The following is a 17,720-nucleotide window of genomic DNA, read 5'->3' on the forward strand; positions in this document are numbered from 1 at the left end:
CACGAGTTTGGACACCTCAGACTCAGAGAGCTGAGAAAAAGAGGTGAGTGCGTGTGGTGTCGGTGGTGTACCTTGCGTGTTTGTTGTAGGTGCAGCAAATTGAGCACTGATTTTTGCAGTTTTGGTGCAAAAGAATTTAGCAAAGTCATCAGTAGTAAGTGTGGAGGATGCGGGTGGAGGAGGAGGATAGAGGAGGGAGGAAAATGTTTTAAAAAGTAGGCGAGGATTAGTGGCATTGTTGATTTTCAGACGGTTATATGTCTGCTTTGCAGAAGTAACCTCAGCTGAGAAAGAGGACAGAAGAGTTTGGTATGTTAAGAGCTGTGCAGGATTTTTAGTTTTCCGTCAAATTCTCTCTGCAGCTGGAAGTTTTGAGCGATGCTCACGGAGAGCATCCGAAAGCCAGGGTGCAGGAGGACTGGCACGGGCTGGCCTGGATGCAAGAGGACATAGTCTGTCTAGACATGATGCTAGTGTGGAGCAGAGTGTATCAGTGGCACGGTTCGAATCAAGTGCAGAGAGTTTGCAAGATGGAGGAAGAGAGTCTGAAACAATGGTGGATAGTCTATTGGGTGAGAGAGATCGTAGGTTTCTGCAAAAGGTAACCAGTGTTGGAGTGTGTGGCGGCTCAGGAGTAATGTGGATGTTGATAATTCTATAATTTTGATCGCCAGTGTATGTATGTATATATATATATATATATATATATATATATATATATATATATATATATATATATATATATATATATATATAATTTATTCATTCATTTTCTTTGCATTGGTACTGAATACCAAACTTTGCATTGGTACTGAATAATGTGATGTATATGCAAAAATGTATTACTGTAAAGCATCCTGTAGAAAATATTAATTTAAAAGATAGATCTGTGAGGGGTGTACTTAGATCTCTCTCTCTCTCTCTAAATATATATATTATATATATATAATTTTTTCCGGCTTAGTGCCTTTATTAATCTGGGGTCGCAACAGCAGAATGAACGTCCAACTTATCTAGCATATGATTTACGCAGCGGACGCCTTTCCAGCTGCAACCCGTCACTGGGAAACATCCATAAACTCTCATTCACGTGCATACACTACGGCCAATTTTACTTATTCAATTCACCAATAGCGCATGCCGCATGTCTTTGGATTTGGGGGAAACCGGAGCACTTGGAGAAAAACCCACGCAAGCACGGGGGTAAGAAAGACACTGACTAATATAAAGAAGAAGACTACATTTCTTAAATAATGACTTTAAAGCTATAAAATGAGTGGATTAATCAGGAGATGATCAGTGCTGATCAGCAGCCTCACTTTAATGTAAAGATATTTTCCCACAGGCCACGGGAAACACAAGTGGCAAAGGGAAAGCACCAATTTGCAGCAGATTTGGGAGCAAATTAAAAATCCCACCACTTGTGCGTGCAGGGCTCTTTGTTTATTTTAAACCTATGTGCTTACATTTAGCACATTTTATGTTACAGTGAGCCTGCAATGCATTAAAACTTTTCCTTGCAAGAAACAATTGGCAGTAAGCGGATATTCTCTCTCATGCACATGGGCACGATCAAGCACAATTACTATGTATTATAACAAATATTTAATTTCATGTTAATAGGCCTAAATAATGGCATATAATTAAAAACATATTGCTACACATTTGTAGCCTATTCAACAATTTGCAGTTTCCACAGCCTTCTCTCTTGCTTTATTTCAAGCCGTATTTTTGGTTATTATGTTTAAATTATTATGTTTGAACTCTAAAAACCAACGTGGCTCATTCGCTGTGAACAGCTGTGTCTCATTTCAGAGCTCTTTCAGTTCTCGTTGCCATGGCAGCAAACAACATAATCTATTCATCTATCCTCGACTTTTAAGGTTTCACGACAGAAACGTGCACGAGCAGTTATCTAGATTATTTAAACTGAACTCAGATTAGTTAGATCTATGGCTTTTCATAATCATAAGCAATTTCATAATCTTGCATAATGTCAGTAGCTTCCTCATACGCCCACATTATAGGACTACACAATATCATTATATACACAGTAGCCTAAGTAGGTCTACAATTACATCGGTGAATGACGTTCAGAATTAAGCAGTTACACCTGCTCCTTGTGCACAATGATGAACAATGTAGGAACAAACCTTCAGGTTGTTTACTTTGAACCTCACAATGACACGCACAAAATTATTTGATTATTACAAAATGAGAGTATAGTTCCTAGTCATATCGACCTAGAAAATACCTTTTTTCTGTTTTCCAACAATCTTAGTACACAATTTAACACTGTGAAATGTGGATTCCCAACCATCAAAATGGACTTATAGAGCCTCATAGACTTGTATTAGATTGAAAAAAATCCTGAAATGTTTTGTAATATTGTGATTTTTTGGGGAAGCTTGACAGTTTGTATAGTACAGACATATTGAATGGGTATAGGAAAGTAAATCATTGGAAATTTTTCCATTTTGATTCATTTAAGAGAGAAAAAAACCAAGTGAAACAACCAACCTGCACAGCAAAGTGTTTGGGATTCTCACTGTCTCCCCCAGTGTCGTTTTCCTCATCCTCTGGGTCTTCTTCTCCAGGAGGGGGCGCTGCACTCAAGATTGGAAATACTACTTGCAGGATTGGCTGTAGCAGTTTATGCTTTAACACAGCCTAGAGAACGAAAAAATAAAACAAAGAATTTTTCATATGGTAATGATGTGGCCCCATATAAAGTAGCACCACCACAGTTTGTTTACTTGCAAATAAACCTGGTATACAATGAAATCTCCAGATTTAATCTCACTAACTGATCTTAGGCAAGTTAAGAGGAACAGATTTACAGTAAATAAATGAATCGTAAAACAAACACAAAAGAAAATATTCAACAAAGGTAAGTCATAAGTGTCAGTTTTTTTATTATTGAGATGCATCATATGAAAGTTGCATAAATACATTTTCAACTGATGTATTTTGTTTGTTAGGATAGGATGTTTTTTGGCTGGAATACAACAAACTGAATATCTGGAATCTGAGAATAAAAATATATATATATATTTAAATCCTAAGATATAATATACAATTTAAAAAAATCTAACAAATGAATACATAAATTAAAAAATAAGATTTTTAGTGTTAATGCATATTAAAAATTCTACATTTTTCCTGGTGTCACTTTCTTAAAAATGTCCTTAAGAGAGTTAATTTAAAAGACAGGACAGTCCAGTAAAATGTTTATACCATAAGGGGAAATGTGCAGTGTGAACATTGAGTGGGGTCTTCATCTTGAAGCAAAAGATTAATTTTGTATGTACAATATGACATCTGGTAAAAATCACTTGACCAAATCTAGTCTTAAATGTCTTAACATTCTGTTTGAGACCTCAGGTTATTTGAGATTTCACACAATTAATTTTTTTCCAAAGCATCCCACTCCTCTTGCCACTTATTTAAAATGTAAACATTGATAAAAGGTCGCATCTCTGATGTGGAATTTAACATTTGTTCACCATTTATTTCAAAGCATCCTTAGCAACTGCATCAGCTTGTTCATTTCCTGAAAGCCCAACATGAAAGCCATAACAAAAAAATATATATATGATAAAATTGATTTTGTAGATGGTGAACTTTAGTTAAAATACTTTCAATCAAAGCATGATAAGATTTCATCACTTAGAGATATGACTTGGATTGTGTAACAATGATGGAGTTCATTTGATGGACATTTTCTATACATTCCACAGCTAAAAGAAAAACATTGGCTTAAGCTGTGAATATTGAATATTCTTTAGGCAGACTGATTCCTTAAAGTTGTTGTTCAGTCACCTATGCTGCTGCTATGTCATTTTTCACAAATATCAGTGAGTGTAAAAAATATTAGTATATCCAGATACTGTTAGCTATACACACATACATACACACACACATATATATAATCGTTAGAAGCCAAAAACTAAATCGAAACCGGTTTTTCGATTAATTGCACAGCCCTAGGCAACAGTACAAGAAAGTGCCGGCGTCTTTCAAATCTGCGGTGTGAGGACATTTCGATTTTGCTGATAAGTATTATGCCAATAAAAAAAAACGGTGAACAAAAAATAATTATGTGCAAGCACTGGTTTACATGTATAACCATGACTGCACATCTGCAGTGCCATCACCCAGCAATATCATTGTCTATAGGCAGGATAGCAGAAAAGATAATAAAGTCCTCCAAATAGCAACAATCCCTCGCTGAATCTTTCAAACAAACATACCCAACTAGTTCCGAGACACATAAACTAACAAAGGCAGTGCGAGTATTTATTGCAAAAGATTTGCAGCCATTTTTGGTGAATGGAGATGCGGACTTTTGTCATCTTATAAAAGCACTCGATCCGCGTTACAGACTACAGTCTCGCAATTTTTCCGCACCGAGATAATTAAGATGGTTTATTTATGTTTACTTAAGTACAAATATGTTTATTTGAAATCGCCAATTTATCTTCATTAACTTCACATGTATGTTTATTTTCAAAATGTAGGATTTTATGTGTTCCCCTGTTTGTACATGGGCTACCAGCAGCTGTGAGATTTCAGTGTTAATTTTTTATACAATACACTAGGTCCTGGTGTACTTTTCTTGTGCTTTTAAGTAAAACAAAATGAGTATTGCAATAAATTGTTACGATTTTTTTTTCTCCTTAACCTCTCACTGTTCCTATTTCCTATAGAATAAAAAATACAAGCGTCAAGCTATGAGAACCGAACCAAAAACCGTGTTAAAAAACCGAGGTTTGTATTGAACCGTGGGTTAACTGTATTGTTGCATACATGCATATGCATACATGCATACATGCATACATGCATACATACATACATACATACATACATACATACATACATACACAGTTGAAGTCAGAATTATTAGCCCCCCGTTCATTTTTTTTTCCCTAATTTCTGTTAAACGGAAAGATTTTTTTCAACACATTTCTAAACGTAATAATTTTAATGAATCATTTTTAACAACTGATTTCTTTTCATCTTTGCCATTATAACAGTAAAGAATTTTCTACTAGATATTTTTCTAGATACTTCTATACATCTTAAAGTGACATTCAAAGGCTTAACTTGATCAATTAAGTTAACTAGGCAGGTTAGGGTAATTAGGCAAGTTTTTGTATAATGACAGTTTGTACTGTAGACCATCTAAAAAAATATAAAGCTTAAAGGGGCTAATAATCTTGAACCTAAAATGTTTTTTTTTTTATTAAAAACTGCTTTCATTCTAGCTGAAATGAAACAACTAAAACTTTCTATTATCAGACATACTGTGTAAATGGCCTACCTCTGTTAAACATAATTTGGGAAATATTTGAAAAAGAAAACAAAATTCAAAGAGGGGCTAATAATTCTGACTTTAACTGTATATATATTTTAGGATATTTTTATATATTAGGGAGGAGTTGCTCCTTTCCTCTGATGTCCTAAACCCATATTGATTATGGGCTTCAGTTCCCTTCCTCATTGAAAATGTAAAAAGTGTCTAAAGAACCTTAAAAAGTTCCAGGTTTATGTTTAAATTTTGTAATACATTAATGGTCTGATGGTTTTTGGCTTACTTTCATACAACACCCCAGACTGGGGATTAAAAACGGCAAAGTAAGCTGGGTTGTTCTTATTTGCTTTTAATTGAACAACATACTGTAATGAAGGTTTTAATCATCTGTTTTAGAGTAAAAGTTCATGGGGTTCATTGTATAAACTTTGTATGAGTGTTGTTTTAAATGCTCCTAAAGCAAGCCGTAATCCTTGATGGTATCTGTTTATACAAGTTAAATGCATATTACATATCAAAATGCATTTTTGTGTGTTTACAGCAGAGAATTTAGTAAATAAATTCACAGAACATGATCTTTACTTAATATTCGATAGGTTTTTGGCATAAAAGGACAAATCTAACATTTTAACCCATACAGATATCCAAAAACTCTTACACCCGTACAACATAAGACTTGTTTTTGTGGTCCAGGGTTACATATGACGATTCAAATGGATTAATGAATATTTACATTAAAAAAAAAGAAGGAATGTGATTTACCTTGTTTTTAAGTCTGATGAGAACAGCGATACATGATAGAGCCTTCACACGCAAAGAATCACTTAGTGATGCATCTGCACTGATCTAAAAGAAAATGACTTTAGCACACAATGGCTCTCCAAATGAACTCAATGATTAGGAAGAACAGGCAAACCTCCAAGCAAAATCGGACAATTTCAGCTATGTGTGGGACAACAATGGAGACCTCACTTTCCATCAGCTCATCAAAAACTTCCATTGCCTCGCTAGCCTGGTCCTTTAATGAACAAAAAATATGAGATAAAAAGAAAAGACTGTCATTGAGCCACATAAATCTTCAAGGCAAACAGATCAATGAGGTGATGCAAGTCCAGCAGAGTTTAGCACATCATCGATGAGCACAATGAAAACAGTGATTGAAGCATTACCATATGAACACAGCAAGAGATTATCAAAGTGTCCTCACCTGGTCTGCCTGAATGAGGTGTTTCAGAGCAACGAGCAGTTTGGGGATCAGAGATCGCATCAAGTTCTAAAAAACAGAAAAACAACTTTTTGAACTAGATGGCTTCTTTTATCCAAAAGTGAGTTGAAGCAGTACAGACCATCTCCTCTGTGCCGGTGTAGGCTGTGATGGCAGTAAGTGTGAGGATGCAGTAATAGAGAGCCGTAGGATTGTTCAGGTCTTGGAGAACAGTTCCAAAGAGCTGGAGAAGTTGCTTGTAGTGGGGCTTAAAGGGCTCTGGGTTTGATCCCACCACTTTGCTGAGCAATAACAGACCCACCTAAACAGACAGAATTTAATGGAGATATGTGGGAACTGACAGCATAATGATAATATTGTTGTTACAGCTTCAATTTTAAATCATGTCTATATTAACTGCTTATTTACTGGTTTACAGACATCTTATCCTTGAATTGTAGTTTATTCATCATTTAGTCAAAATAAAGTTGTTCCAAACCTTTATGAGATTTTCTGTTAAACAGGGTTGGGCGATAAATTAAGTGTGATGTTTACATATATTTGTTTGAATGAAAATTAGATTTCACCCTAACTCATGACACTCCCCTCTGGGTTCCTGTAATTTCCCCTGCATTGCCATAAAAACATACAAACAACATGGCAGCGAGCAGAGAACTCAGAGAAATGTTGCACTCTTTAAAATGAAATAACAACACGAACGTCCAACAGACCCGCCAAAAATCGGCATAATTTAGGGCTCTTAGTCACACAAACACAATCAAAACACGCATTTAAAATTGTGAGCCACACCTTGTATTTCTCACAGTGAGAAGTAATGGATAAGACAATTAATGAAGAAGATGTGCATATATAAGTAACTGTTCCCTATAGATATATATATATATACAATGTAAATATCTATGACTGTTACCAATCTAAAGTTGGAATCCAACATTGCGGTTTCAAGATAAATGATATGACTTAGCTGCAAAGTCGTTCATTACTGTAAATATTAACCCTGACAAAACTAGCTCAATCGGAGTCTACCAGATGCATATGCAAATAACGGCAATAAAATGCAATCCACTAACCTAATGAGAGTAATTTATAGAAACACGTATAACAGTTATATATATACATAACAACATATATAACACAAAATAAAAATAAATAAATCTCTGAATGCATGTTCATTGGAAAAAAAATCTTGAATAAGGTCCTGTTTTAAACAACCATTATGGGTTGACTTTCACTGTAATTGTACAAAATTGTGTAATTTATATTTTATTATTATTATAAAAAAGACTTGTTTGCAATTATTAATAGAGCTTCTGAAATTTTGTCTTTAAATGACAAGTTTTTTCTTCAGCATTTTTATATCATATCATTATATATGATAAGGTCATATAGATTAATAACCTTTAACGCCAAGCATTTTGGTGGGGTGAAATCTATTTTAATCGTTAATAATTTTTTTTTAATTATTAAAAAAATGAAGAATAAAAAAAAACTGGGATCCATAGTAGGAAAACACACTGCAGACGTCAATGGCTATCGCTTTACAACAATCTTTAAAATATCTTCTTTTGTGTTTTACAAAGGAAGAAAATCTAATGAGCTTGAGGAAGAGTAAATGCGGTCATGTCTTTTATTGTTGTGAAAACTAGCAAAAAAAATCCCTGGGTATTTTCACTAAATATAGATTTTAAATAGTGAATATAGTTTTAAACCATACAATAGAACATATTAATAAATTCTTAGAAGGTACTAGAAGTGCTTTTAATTAAAAAATAAAAACACTTTCATTTATAAATAAAACAATTAATATAAATATAAATAACTTGATAGAATTGTTGCAGTAAATAACAAATTACACTTAGAAATATCATTCCAGGCATAGTACTATAGTGTTTTTCGAAACTTGATGCAAAAATCATGGTATATGAATATGGTATTTATCTGATTATACCATTAATGTCCCATGTCAGCAGGACAGTAGTTGGGTTTACCTGTCTATCCTGTGGGTTGTTGCTTTTAGTAGACTGGTTTAATAACTCAAGAAGAGCAGGCCAGCGGTCCGGGGTCTCATGCTTCACCAGGACAGCACTCAGCTGAGAGAGAGAATGACGAACTGTGTGCCTGATAAATGAAAACATAAGCCTGATTAAAACCCTAAAGCATAATTTATTACTAATATCTGTTCCTCTGTAATGTTTATATTATAGTATTCTGGCGTGGGAGAACAGTGCATATGTCAATATAGGTAATCACTTTGTATCATGGTTAATATTTTTACTAATCACAATACTATTACACTGTCAAACTCACTCGGTTTCTTGCTGAAAAGCCTGCAGCACCACTGCCTTCAGACTGAGGGTGTTAGATTAAAAACAAATTGGTCACAAAATAGTAAATGTACAGTGATATAAATTAAACTATTAGAAGACTTATTTGTAGTGTTTAAGTCCCAAACCTCTCTCTATGGTCTGGACTGATTTTCTTCCATTGTTTTCTCACTCTCATTCTGAGCATCACTGCAGCGGACTGACGGACCTGAAGCAAAACACAAAGCAATTTAACATTGAAGAACAAAGAAAACTTAATAAATGCTGGGATGAATGGCAGTACCTGTGGGTTCTGGGATCCAGTCATAACTGCACATAAAGCAGGAATAATAGCTGGGTCTTTAAAAGCCTGTTTCAGTTCAGCTGTGGCCTGACAATAGAAATGGAAATGTCACTCATTAAATATTACAATGACTCTACACAAACAGGACATTAACACTAAACCAACCCTTAAAATGTAACCATGTTTGTATAATAGTAAAAGATAGTCAACTTTTTGTGTATCCATGTATTTGTATAAGCACACACACATAAGTTTACACCACATAACGTTACCACTGATAAACTGTAGTAGGTGTAACAAAACCACGGTTAATTTGATGTTACCATGACTAAACCATGTTTTTATTTTGTCTTGAAGACATATCAGCTTACACTATTTGTTACTGGTATAAGATGTAAACACAATCGATTTTAAATGCTTTAAAATACCATGACCGATGTTTTGGCACAGGTTGACAGTTTCGTGTAAGCATGTACCTGCTGAATGACAGCGTTGTCCGGTTCTGTCAGCCTCGTCAGGACGCGTTCGAGCTCTTCGGACATGATTTCCACCGTGTAACGCTAAACCGTTATTTATTCAAAATTACAAAGTAAACGACACCGGCCAGCAAACCAAATCAGATGAGATGCAACTGGTAGTACTTAGACACTATTAAGAAAAGATTACACTAATTTAAATATTTGATAAGTGTGTTAGTACTGCACAAATAAGATGTCATAGGAAAAAATATGTACATGGGCGCTTATTTGTTGAGTCCCGAAAGTTTCCACGCGGACTGGAAGCAGAAAACGCCGCATGAGTTGGACGTTAAAGGGACCAAAGCCTTAAAACGTGATTCAGAAAGATTATTTGAGCTGTGCTGTAACAACAGCGCCTGCTGTGGTAATGGAGGTCAAAATTCACTGCATAATAAACTGGACGAACATGAACCAACCATACGAATTTTTGCGTGTCATTTAGCAGTAAAAACGCCTAAGTTTGTTTGTTTGCCTGATTATTTTTAAGGGGATCATCTTCGGGCACTTGCTTGCTGGAGAAGATGAACTGTTAATGGGCTATTTTGCATTTTAATCTCCATTAGAAAGACATGCACTGCACAGCAATAGTCTGCACAGTTGGCAACCAACATTCTCATTATTGAAAGGTAAACTGCAATACAGAAACACAACCCAAATTGATGTAAAATAAGTAAATTTAAATGTATATGTAAAAATAAGTAAATAAAAATACACAAATAAAATTTAAATGAGTAACATTACATCTTTGATAATTAAATTTAAACTCAAATCAAACGTTATATAAACACGTTCAATAAATTTATTTATTTCACCATTTAAACTCAACACACAACAAAAACATTTTTAAATGACAAGCAATTTAGATGATTATTTGTTTTTGCGAATAAACATTATATACGCACAGCACAAATGTATATAAAAATGAATTATCAATTTCTCAGAGAATACAGACAATGCATTTTGGTGCAATCAAAAAAATCACTTTAATTAAATGGGTAAATTAATTTTAAAAAGAATTTGGTCGTTACTGAACATCATTATAAATATTAAGATAAAACATCTAAAATCAAATATAGCAACAACAAAAAATACAAACCTCAACATTTCAATTAAATGTAATATTTTTGAACTGTCTCATGATTTGTCCTCTTTATAAAAAATATTTAATATTTTTCCATACCACATTAATTTAGATGTACAATTTTTGGATCGTGATCTTAAGTTTTGTTAAAATAGTTGGTGCAGACTAATCTATGGTTTAACACAAATATATTATTATATTTATGATGTCCTAAAAATATTCATTTAGAGATCTTTAAGGGGTGTATCCATTTATGCTGCATGGGCATTGTTTGGCTATATTTATTATTTTCAGTATCAGCACTGTCATATAACAACAATGTTATCGATAAATTCATCAAGCATTAAATAAATATAATTTAATTAAACACCTTGATATGATAACAAATACACAGAATATGTAAACATCTTGCTTCTTTGCATTTTATTTATCTATTTAGTTATGTTAAAAACATTATTTAATAATTATTAATAAAATAATTGTTGTCAGATTATGATGATGTTTAAAATAAATAAATACAGAAAGAAAGAAAGAAAGAAAGAAAGAAAGAAAGAAAGAAAGAAAGAAAGAAAGAAAGAAAGAAAGAAAATGAAAGTCTAAAACTCCATTATGATAAAACACGTGGAAAATGTAAACATTGAACACTGTAACTTTTACAAAATAATTTATTTTGTCTGAATTAGTGCAAAAGTTGGATGCATTGCTCACACCACCTCCACACCCTTTCACACCTCGCTTCCCATATAAACAGTGTGTTCTCTCCAATCACCCCATGATTATCTCATATTTTCACCTCATACAGAAATATTTCCATTCTAATGCAGCAGACAGGGTGGACTACAAACACATCTATTCAGGTGGTAATTTCAAGGCAAACCTGCTTAAGGCATTCAAACAGACCAGCCAGTAAGTGCTTAGGAGTGCTACATTCCAGTCCACAGCCGTTTTAAAGGTTAAACAGCTTTAGACTGGGGCACTATAGTAGTAAATTGTTCGTATAAGTATTTGTCTTGCTTTTAAATTAATCATGCTAACCTAAAGAGAAGATTGGTGTGCTTGTAAATTCACGAAAGAAACTGTGGTAAACATTTTAATCAGACAATAGATTACAGGGATCAGTTGGATCTACATTCATTAGGCCTATGTTTGAAAATGTAGCCTATTTAAATTGGTAAAAATCATCCACACTTTAAAATAATGGAATAAATAGACATTATTTAAAATGACTATAAGAAATACTATAAGAAATGTAAAACTACCAGTAATTATCTTTTGACAACAATGCTATATCATAGATTAGAGCCTGTATTAACAAAAAAAGAAAAACATTTTTAAAAAATCTATTAAAAAAATTATTTCTCTATTACTGATGAAAAAATAATAAAGATTCCTGCATATAAGAACTGCACATAAATTTAAATAAAATATTAAATCAGGAATGATAATAGTTACCATTAATTATCAGCTGACAATCAAAGATTCATCATAATTTCATTTAATAATATAAACTCAAATAATGATTTAAACAAAAACATTAATAAAATGTAGAATAAATAAACAAACAAGAATTTCCTATCTATCTATCTATCTATCTATCTATCTATCTATCTATCTATCTATCTATCTATCTATCTATCTATCTATCTATCTATCTATCTATCTATCTATCTATCTATCTATCTATCTATCTATCTATCTATCTATCTATCTATCTATCTATCTATCTATCGATTAGTAACTATTCAATCATTCACTCATTTATATATATATATATATATATATATATATATATATATATATATATATATATATATATATATATATATGTGTGTGTGTGTGTGTGTGTGTTAATTTATAAAAATGTAGGGCTGCATGGTGGCGCAGTTGGTAGCATGTGCCACCATGTTCAGTATATATATACTTTAATTGACTGATTATGTTTATTAAAGATTTTAAACAGTGAAATATTTATTTAAAAAACAAAGAAAATTTTACAACCTAACATTTAACGTTGTGTGTCAAAAGCATAAACCTAATTTATAGTGTGTTTTTTCCATATAATTTGTTGTGACAGAAGATGAAAAAAACAGAACAAATTAACAAAACACTTCATTGAACATGTATTAAACACATCACCTTTTGGGAAGAACACTGTATGTATTGTATAATGGCAGGTTAACTTTGTTTTTTAAACTGTCCACACTATAAATACACAACTTAATTATAATGTGTATCTTTTGTAAAGCTGCTTTGGAATGATAATTATTGTGAAAAGCACCATATAAATAAACTTCAATTGAATTAAATAAAATAACTGCAACGAGTAGGCCTATTATTCTTAGGTAAGTGTGGAACGAGAGTGTGTTTGTTTCACTAAAAAGCTGCATCTGATTGGTCCTTGCAACTTGCCGTCGCTCTAAACCCGCCCACAACCACTCACCTGGCAATATAAATCAGCATATCCACACATTTTTTACATCAGGTGATGTAAATGGGTCGGTAATTGTTACTATGAGGAGGAGCGCTTCAATCAGCATCCGTTTTCGAGGGTAGTCGAGCCCTTTGGGTTTTTTTTTTTAGTAGTCCGGTTTTTTTTAATTAGGTGTTTAGTACGTTACTTTCTGCTTGAGTTTATCTAACGGCGAAATGGCGGACTGGAAGATGCCAGTGAGTTACAATTTTAACCCATCTTATCATGCATATGCATACGGGCTCATGTACCCGCAAGTGTCAGAGCACGGCGTCCCGAATCTGAGCTGGCCCGATGCCGCGTACACACACTCCGGCGGGGTCACAGCGGGCTACTTTACCGCTCAAACTGCACAGTCGCCACCCTGGAGCCCGGAGAACGGCGGCGCCAGCAGCACCTACAGCCAGTACCCGGGACACTCGCAGAACGGACGGCTCTTTCTGTCCTACAACAAGACTGAGCCCGACCAAAAGGCCAAAGATGCAGAGCAGACCAGCAGTGATACACCCAGTGATTCCGAGGCCCACACGCCAGGTAAGCCTTCACTGACCGAAAGTTAACACGGTGCGGTGTCATGCGTACACTCGACTCGATAAAAGCAAACTTCTCCATGTTTTGAGAGTTTTGGTCTTCCTGGCCATCCTTGACACAACGCGAAAGGGGCGAAATCTCTCTCTCTCTCTCTCTCTCTCTCTCTCTCTCTCTCTCTCTCTCTCTCTCTCTCTCTCTATTTTTATTTATTTATTTATTTTTATTTATTTTTTTTGCATTTCTTCGACGTTGGCAAACTTTGACAACGAACACCCCATAAACTTTATGCGTCATTTAGTGCTATAAGTGGGAACTTGAGTACCATTTTATCTTACTTTTTTACTATTCTAAAAGAAGCGGATACACTTAACGTTACCTCAGAATTTGAAAGTAAAATCGAAAATGTAATATTGGAACTAAGAATACAAACCACCTAATATCGGTCAATCTCAGTATTTCTTTATTTTATATAACACTAAAGGGGTTTAATGTGCTAATTACATAAAACTTACCATTTTGTTGGGAGCGCAGTGCTTCTGAATAGTCTGGGAATTTGTGTCGTGGCGATGGCGCCTCGTCGCTGTAATCAAGCGTCGCGTGTTGAACAAAAAAAATGTTCTTGTCATTTTAATTTTATTATATATATAGATTCAATTTATCGATACATTTATTAATATTTTTATATTAACAATTTGATACAGTACACTGAACTGTTCAAACTGCTACTCAATTGATAAATAATTCATTAATAATCAGAAATTGAGTTCCATCAACTTGTGCCAAGCTCATTGTGTTAAACAATGGTAAATGGTTAAATATTCATCCCAAATAACGTTAGTACAATTTACTGCAAGTTAAAATGTACATGCATTTCGTATGTATGTATATATGTTGAACAAACTTAATACTGGCAAGACATGTTACAAGGAATACCAGACCAAATCATGTCTTAATAATTTAATTAGTTTATTTTAAAGCCGTTTTATTAAAAAATATTTTAAAATTGAATCTGAGTGCACAGCTTAAATTGTATAGAGTGAGTACACTAAGCTTGTTTTGGTTTTAAAAATATATCTTCTGTGTAGATTCCTGGAGCTCAGCGAGCAGTCGAGAAGGGGTTCCTCTGACCAACCTCAATCTGCCATCCTGGAGAGATCGAGACTATGAAACAGACAGTGGTAGTCCTGACAGTGGAGAACGGAACTTAACCTCCACAGCAGGAGAGGAGCCAGTCAATCTGAATCTGGGGGTCGATACCCAGCCTCCTCTGCCTGCATTGACTGCATCTCCTGTCCGGCCTCCGACCCTGCCCCGCAAGACCCGGGCTGCTTTTTCTGAAGAACAGATGAATGCTTTGGTCAATCGGTTTAATGTCCAGAGATACCTCACGCCTGCAGAGATGAAAACGCTTGCTGGAGCAACAGGATTAACATACAAGCAGGTGTGATTTTTATTTTTTAAACAAAAATAGGTTTATTTAGGTCTTTAATAAATTGTCATGATGAGAACTTTTTTGTTTTTTTCCAAAGGTAAAAACATGGTTTCAGAACCGCAGGATGAAACTCAAGAGGCATCAGAGAGACAGCAGTTGGATGACTGAGAGATATGTTGTCAATGCTGTACCCAACACACCAGCTTCTCAATCTCAGGTGAGTATTTGACGGCAAACCATGTTTCAAATGTTGAAAGCTTTGGTCATGGTATTACATCCAATAAAAGTCAAAGGGGACCAAAGCTGTTAAAATTTCGCATTGCCCTGGAGTGCCATTTACTCCCAGGTTTTTTTTTTTTTTCCCTCTTGGTGAAAGATTTGTGTACAGGCAACAACGAAAACTATCCCCAATTTAACAAGCACACAAGTGACTAAAATTATGTATGAATGTCAGATGTACAGTGTTGGGAAGTATCTAGTAATGGTGTCATGTAATTGAATTACAAAATAAATGTAACAGTAATTTTTTGTTAGTTACTGAAAAAAATACAGTTGCTTATAAAATTGTTAAAGATTACAAATGGGGTTACATCTATGTAAAAAAAAAACTATTTAAAATCTGGGATGTTAAAGAATATTAATCTAGTTCGTTGCTTGTTTTTGATTTGCACGATGCCTTTTGCTAAGGCCATTTATTAAAGCGGTGCTATTCTGTTATTGCTAAATTTCTTAGTAGTGTGGTGGTAGCGTTGCTACTTTCTAAATTTATATAGCTTTTCAGTAGCGAAGCTATCATTTTAAGCCAAGTAGCGTCCACAAGCTATATTTAATGGTTGTGGATCAATAAGTGACTGCACCGATATTCACAAAGCTGTGAGGCCGGTGTCTAGTCAATGAAAGTAAATCAATATAATGGCAGAATGTGTGGTGTAGCATATTTGCTAGTTTTATTGATCCCTAAGATGTGATTTACTTCGATTTAAGGTTTTTCAATTTAAAAATTAAATTTGCAAAGTATCTAGGATGGAATTATTATTTTTTTTTATTGCAAGTGCCACAAATCACCCTGCACAACTAACTAAAATTAATTTTTGTAATGACAGTGAACAATTATTTATTTTTTGGTCTTGTTTTGTAATGGCTGTACTTTTTTTTTTTTTTTTTTTTAATAAAATCAATTGATGAAAGATTTTGAAATTCTAACAGTAAACCCAGTTCAAATGTAAGGTCACACCTGCTTGGTATACATGCTTAAATGATTTAATTGGAAATATCCATTTGAAACTTGTGTAATCGGGTACTTTTTATAAGGCAAATAAAGGTTCACTACTTATTACATTTTAAATTGGGAAATTGTAATCGATTACATTTCCAAAATAACCTTGCCAACACTGCAGATGTAGTACCTGATCTGGTTACCACTTTTGCCCTACAAGTACTTGTGTATACATATAGACTGTATATAAAGCATGCACTCATTGTCAGTTTTCACAAGTTTGGTCTTTTCAGATTTCCATTACCCGTACATTTTACTTGAAAAAATGGTGTCCCATAAATTGCACCAACGTGTCCATGCTGTTGCTTGTTTTGTCTGGTTTGTGTCAGAACTGATTAGTGTGGACGCAGAACATGTTATCATCTACAAAGGAGACTTTTCAGTAGTTTGAATAACGTCTTAAAGGCACGATGATACAAGTTACATTTCAAAGCACTTCAGTAGAACTTTAAAAAAGTATCAACTGAAATCTGAAGAGATGTTGGGATGCGTGTTAAAAAAACAAAAAAACAATAGGGTTTTGTTTTAGTAGGGCTCAGCCAGTGAGCGGTTGAGCTCAAGCGCATCAAATGAACAGCAAATAAGAAGCTTCATGAAGGGGGCAGGGCATGTCGGATACTACATGCAAAAGTCTAATCAATTTGATTGGAACATGATTATGGTTCTAATTTGATTTAGAAACTGAAGTGTGACGTCAATTGCTCCATTTAGGCAGAAGTGACAAACTAAAAAACTGCCCACTTTTTTTTTTTTTTTTTTTTAAACGTGAATTGTCATGGCTTTGTAGCACACTAGCTATAGATATCCTAAACTAACAATAGAAGTCAATGGTTAAGGGTTTGCAACATTCTTCAAAATATTATCTTGAACAAACTCAAACTGGATTGAAACAGACATGGGTGTGCAAATGAAAACTTAATTTGTGTGAACTATCCTTTTAAATGCCTACAGAAAGACACATACTAATGCAATCTCTTTAGTTTCAGAGTGAACCCCCTGGAGCAAACCAAGACCACTACATTAACCCTCAGGTGAGAGAACCTGTTTTCAAGAGGAGTCCTCCAAAAACACCCTTCTACCCCAGTTACCCACAGCCACGCTCCCCAACACAGGCCACCTCGAGACCCCCAGGAACCTGGCCTCTGCCCCCAGCTGTGACGCACTATGAGTTCCCCAACCCCATCAGCTACATGCCAGCACGTGATGGCAGCAATGCAGTGAACAAAGAAAGCAGCCCTTCTCCGCTGGCAACTTCGCCTACTGCTG

The 17,720-nt window shown here is 34.5% G+C and overlaps 2 protein-coding genes across 3 annotated transcripts in view; one reads left to right on the top strand and one right to left on the bottom strand.

The window, feature by feature from the left end:
* The window catches only part of ipo4 (importin 4), an 82,370-nt gene extending 67,715 nt beyond the window's left edge, over positions 1 to 14,655 (bottom strand). The window contains exons 1-10 of one of the 2 annotated variants that reach the window (XM_073940690.1): positions 14,259 to 14,655; positions 9,147 to 9,233; positions 8,992 to 9,071; positions 8,847 to 8,888; positions 8,528 to 8,657; positions 6,661 to 6,840; positions 6,522 to 6,587; positions 6,231 to 6,332; positions 6,077 to 6,160; positions 2,521 to 2,670 (exon numbers count right to left, since the gene is read on the bottom strand). In XM_073940690.1, the coding sequence (XP_073796791.1) occupies positions 2,521 to 2,670; positions 6,077 to 6,160; positions 6,231 to 6,332; positions 6,522 to 6,587; positions 6,661 to 6,840; positions 8,528 to 8,657; positions 8,847 to 8,888; positions 8,992 to 9,071; positions 9,147 to 9,233; positions 14,259 to 14,372 (1,035 nt within the window). In that variant the 5' untranslated portion in view covers positions 14,373 to 14,655. Of the gene's footprint in view, positions 1 to 2,520; positions 2,671 to 6,076; positions 6,161 to 6,230; positions 6,333 to 6,521; positions 6,588 to 6,660; positions 6,841 to 8,527; positions 8,658 to 8,846; positions 8,889 to 8,991; positions 9,072 to 9,146; positions 9,234 to 9,622; positions 9,971 to 14,258 lie in introns of those variants that run through there. The other variant, XM_679071.10, reaches the window with a different exon arrangement.
* The window catches only part of nanog (nanog homeobox), a 5,079-nt gene continuing 579 nt past the window's right edge, over positions 13,221 to 17,720 (top strand). Inside the window, 4 exon segments of the mRNA NM_001098392.1 lie at positions 13,221 to 13,749; positions 14,832 to 15,187; positions 15,276 to 15,395; positions 17,435 to 17,720. The exon segment at positions 17,435 to 17,720 is cut by the window's right edge and continues 579 nt beyond it. Coding sequence (NP_001091862.1) covers positions 13,392 to 13,749; positions 14,832 to 15,187; positions 15,276 to 15,395; positions 17,435 to 17,720 — 1,120 coding nt within the window. The 5' untranslated portion in view covers positions 13,221 to 13,391.

Source organism: Danio rerio, chromosome 24, assembly GCF_049306965.1.
Source record: "Danio rerio strain Tuebingen ecotype United States chromosome 24, GRCz12tu, whole genome shotgun sequence".
Classification (NCBI taxonomy): domain Eukaryota; kingdom Metazoa; phylum Chordata; class Actinopteri; order Cypriniformes; family Danionidae; genus Danio; species Danio rerio.